The sequence below is a fragment of the Apteryx mantelli genome, chromosome 4 (genome assembly GCF_036417845.1).
Source record: "Apteryx mantelli isolate bAptMan1 chromosome 4, bAptMan1.hap1, whole genome shotgun sequence".
Classification (NCBI taxonomy): Eukaryota; Metazoa; Chordata; class Aves; order Apterygiformes; family Apterygidae; genus Apteryx; species Apteryx mantelli.
The window spans coordinates 8,138,412-8,143,130 of NC_089981.1; the positions used below are offsets into that span (position 1 = coordinate 8,138,412).

Here is a 4,719-nt window from a genome sequence, read left to right on the forward strand (position 1 = left end):
TACTCCTTTGACTGTTATTTCTTATGGAGAAACCCTGAAATGCCTTTGTGATATCATTAGAAAAGCATTGACTGACAACTGTTTCTTTAAAATATATTTACTTAAACTTTTCAGTCAAGACAGAACTCATTCTCCTCCTTTGCCCCTTTCTTTCACGCCTTCCCTTCACGAAGCCTCCACCCCTCCCTCCTGCAGCCCCAAGAGCCCTTCAGGTGGAAGATTTCCTGCGAGAGGGTTAAAGGTTGGTACTTAAACGGTTTTCTTCTCAGCCCTTTTTGCAGCTGCTGGGATATGAAAGCATCATTCAGCACACCCAGGTCACATCATCCACACAGCCTATTAAACCACTTCTCACACAGGCAGGAAACATCAAGATACACTTGTGACACACGAAAGCAAGTAATAAATTAGATGGGATTGGATTATACACTAACAGCCACCTCCTAAGCAAGTTTTGGAAGCTTTCCAGAAGCCATTCTATGCTCTTTAAAGGTGCTGTGCTCTAACACATTCATACCAGGGAAGACAGAAGTTGAGGAGATAAAGTTGTACAGCCCTTACACAAAAAATTAGATCTCTAAACACAGGCGAGGTAAGTTTTGCAGCTTCTCTGGCTTCTCGCTTTGCTTTGCTTTGCTTTGCTTTCCTCTTCCCTTTCCTTTCTTCTTGAACAAATGTGAAAATACAGAAGGGAACTTCCACTGAAGTTATCAACTGTCTCTAGTTATCTTTGGCTAGAATCATATACACAGCTAGTTCCACAGCTGCAGATTCGATTGCTTTGATATTATTCTTTTGTTTCCCATAACCACCTGAGATTTTAGGGAAGAATGCATGCAGTAAGGAGATGGCGCAATTTCTCACCCTTTTTGAGATGTTAAGAGTACACATGAGATTCATTTTATTTTGCAGCTGATTGCGTTATGTCATATAGCTCAGGTCTACCCCTGCAAAGGCACTTGAAGAGATAAGCCATAACTGGTGGCAATCCTCTACTGAATTAGTCATTCTAGTAATCCTCTTGGAGTCAGCAGTAAGAAACAGGTACTGGCAGCACATGATTCATCACATCTACAAGTAGACTGGTCAGGTGTAATATGCCTAGCTTAGGTACAGGTGCCTACATGACTTAAGGCGATGAGATGAGATCAGACAGATGGATAGTTTGTTAAATGCAGTTTGGTGGTGATGGAAAGGACCTTATCAAGCAAGACACATAGTCGAGCTGTCCGAATTGTTAATCGGTCCTTTTGTAGATGCACACTGTGTTTCTAGCTCAGGAATTTGCCATCTGCTGGTATTCTGGCATATAGTTTCCCCTGACCATTTCTCTCTTGGTCACTCCTTTCTGACTGCCTAAATATGGCCCTGCGATTGCTGTGGTATGCTTCCAGTCCTGCTCTGGCTTGGATGGAGCCCAGCTATTTCTTTTCGACTGGGTACTGCACAGCCATAAAGGTGTGCTCATTTCATCCCTGTCATTTATTCTGTTGAGAAGTCTACGTCGTTGCTCAGTAGAAGGAAGAGGGGTAGAAAGGATCACGACCTGGTAAGACGAGGGAGAAACTGACCTCCCGTTGTTCTTACTGATCCTTTTCCTTGTAGAAATATCTGAAGGGGAACCATCCATGTAAATTTTACCCTTCTGCTTGAAAAACTTTCATCTAGTGTAAGTACAACTGTAAGCATAGGAAAAGTCCCTAACTTTGCCCACTTCCTCTCTCGGCTTCACTTTGTGGGTTTGAAAGTAATCTTGGGTTTTCTCAGTTTCAGTGTTTCCTGTGGATGCTTGATCACTTTGTGCCTGCACGAGCCTTTCTGATTATGCTGCAGATTGAAGTAGTTGGTAGATAACTCGGATTAACTGAATCATTCCGCCGATTTGCTCACAGATCACCAACACAAATGAGAAGACGTGGTTGTGATGTAATTCTGCAGGACTTAAAATGGTGCATTTTAACACGAGCTGACGGGGAATGTTTTGATCCTAGAAGGAAGCCCATACAGTGGATATTTTTATTAAAAGAGTGCCTGCTTTTGGCTGACCTTAAACTCTCTGTGAAGAGTTTCATCTGGTGGTTCCCAGACTTCTTTGACCAAGGGAATTCTGGTGGTCTGGGTGCATAAAGGGAAGCTAGAGACATTACACTCTTTCTAAAGATGTAGGCTACTCATTTATTAGTGACACGTAATGCTCGATGGGTTGTAGCTGGAATACAGGGTGAACCAAAGAAGTCCCATGTTTATGCTGGAATGTGACCTTGTCTCGAATGAGAAACTGTATGGATGTAGAAATGCCTAGGGACAAGGAGCTCAGCCATAACCTAAAAAAGGTAGATTATTCTCTGAAGTTCATTCTAACCTGGTGGTGCTAATTTACTTAAGCTCCTCATAGTGAATGGAGGAAAAAAGGGTTCTGCAAAGGACCCTAATTTAGTCATTCTGAATCAGCCTGTAGAGAGACTTATACTGGCTGTTGGAGGAGTTTAGTTAGATTAGCTTCATTAAGCTAAGTTAACCCTTGAAAGGATCACGCAGAGCATATCAAAAATCATACTAGGTAAAATCAGTACAATGCTGGGACAGAAGATCTCACAAGAGTCTTTCATTCTTCCTTCCTCTGATAGAAACAATGCTGAGACTTAGAACAATGTGAAATACTCCATTAAGTCATATGTGCAATTTTTTTCCCCTCCATGATAGATAACCTTCCCAGAACTCATTTTTCAGCCTGTGACATTTCATATTTACGTTTCAAAATGTATATACACAAGAGAGTTCTTTTCTCTGCATGTGGGTACATTTCCCTTCTAAACAAGAATTCGAAGATCATGTGTACTTATAAAGCAAATCATCATTCTGAGCAATATTTCCAGGTATTCTTAAAGACACCCATTTTACAAAGATTGCTGTCAGGGACTTTGTCTCCCCTGAGGGCAAACATACTGCATTATCTGCCTTGTAGTGCCCAAGGTGAACACTCTGGCCTTGTCCTTAGTGCATGGAAGGCTACCAGCCATGGAGCCAGTCCTTCAAAATCCTGGAGGATCAGGATTAAGGAACATAACACAGAGTGCACCTATCTCCGTGCCACAAAAGCCATGGCAGAAGCTATGTACTGTGGAGAATTAAGTAGCTGTGAAAAAAATACATGACAGAAACTAAACACTTCATAAGCTTAATACTAATGCTATATCTTTCTTGGTTTGTATCCACTTCTGATATAGAACTCTTCATTAATAATGAAAAAATGCTGATGAATCATGTGTCTGTCTTTGTTTTCCCAGGTGTATAAGCTGTATATTGCATATTGGCACCCGTCTGATCAACATGGAGAATGTAAGCAGTGTGAAGGAATTCATTCTTCTGGGCCTTTCAAAGAACCAAGGGGTGCAGAAAATATGTTTTGTGGTGTTTTTGTTCTTCTATATTGTTACTGTGGCAGGAAATCTGCTCATCGTTGTCACTGTAATTAGCAGTCAACGTCTGAACTCCCCCATGTATTTCTTTCTCTGCCACCTGTCCATTGCAGATATTTGCTTCTCTTCTGTCACAGCTCCCAAAATGATTGCTGACTTCCTTGTTGAGAAGAAAACCATTTCCTTTGGGGGCTGCATGGCACAGCTATTTGGGTTACATTTCTTTGCCTGCGCTGAGGTCTTCATCCTCACAGTGATGGCCTATGATCGCTACTTTGCCATATGCAGACCCCTGCACTACACCACCCTCATGACCAGGCGTGTGTGTGGCTGGATGGTGATGGGTTCATGGGTGGGGGGCTTTGTGCACTCCCTGGTGCAGACCCTCGTAACTGTTAGGCTCCCTTTTTGCGGCCCCAACAAAATTGACCACTACCTCTGTGATGTCCATCCCCTACTACAACTGGCCTGTACCGACCCCTATGTTGCGGGCATCATTGTCGTTGCCAATAGTGGAATGATTTCTGTGGTCACTTTCTTCATCCTGGTCACGTCCTATATTGTCATTTTGTTATCCTTGAAAAGGCGAACGTCCGAAGGGAGGAACAAAGCCCTCTCCACCTGTGGGTCCCACATTACTGTGGTGATTCTCTTCTTTGGGCCATCCACATTCACCTACATACGCCCATCCAGCAACCTCTCAGAGGACAAGAAGGTAGCTCTGTTTTACAGTATTATCACGCCCATGCTGAACGCACTCATCTACACGCTGAGAAATGAGGAGATGAAAAGTGCCATGAGAAAACTATGGAATAGAAAAGTCTGGAGTGAAAAGGGTGAAGTGTAGAACTGTGGTAACATTTTCTCAGGAGCTGAGAAAATCAAGTCTCTCTCACTATAATTCCATTTTGGAAAATTTACTGAAAGCTCCCTTTTGAAGAAAAGCTTGGTTTTAGCTGTTGCAGTAATTAGGAAGAAGCTGAAAGTTCATGTTTTGATTGGAATGGCATTGTAAACTCTGTGACTAGCAGGGATTCCCTTTATGTTCTCTTTTTGAATAGCACAGGCCCAGGACTGGGGCTTCCAAGCACTGCTGAGACACCAGCAAATAAATAAATGAATGCTATCAAAACTATTAAAATGTGTTCCAGGCAGAGCATCCCATTAGTCCGAGCTCTCCCAGGTGTAAACTTTCCGTCAGACAAACTCCATCTACTCTGTAATCTACTCAGCTAGGAAACGATGGCCCAAGGCGTCTGCAAGGCTGTTGGTCACCTGCTGCTGGAAGCAGTTGTACCAA

At 42.8% G+C, this 4,719-nt stretch overlaps 1 protein-coding gene across 1 annotated transcript; it reads left to right on the plus strand.

Annotated features, from left to right (window-relative positions):
- Positions 1-3,330: 3,330 nt before the first annotated feature.
- LOC136991892 (olfactory receptor 4S2-like) lies at positions 3,331-4,254 on the plus strand (the record flags this gene model as incomplete). Its single annotated transcript, XM_067295385.1, has 1 exon — positions 3,331-4,254. A coding segment is annotated over exon 1 (924 nt), but the record flags the coding sequence as incomplete, so codon positions are not given.
- Between the last annotated feature and the right edge of the window lie 465 nt (positions 4,255-4,719).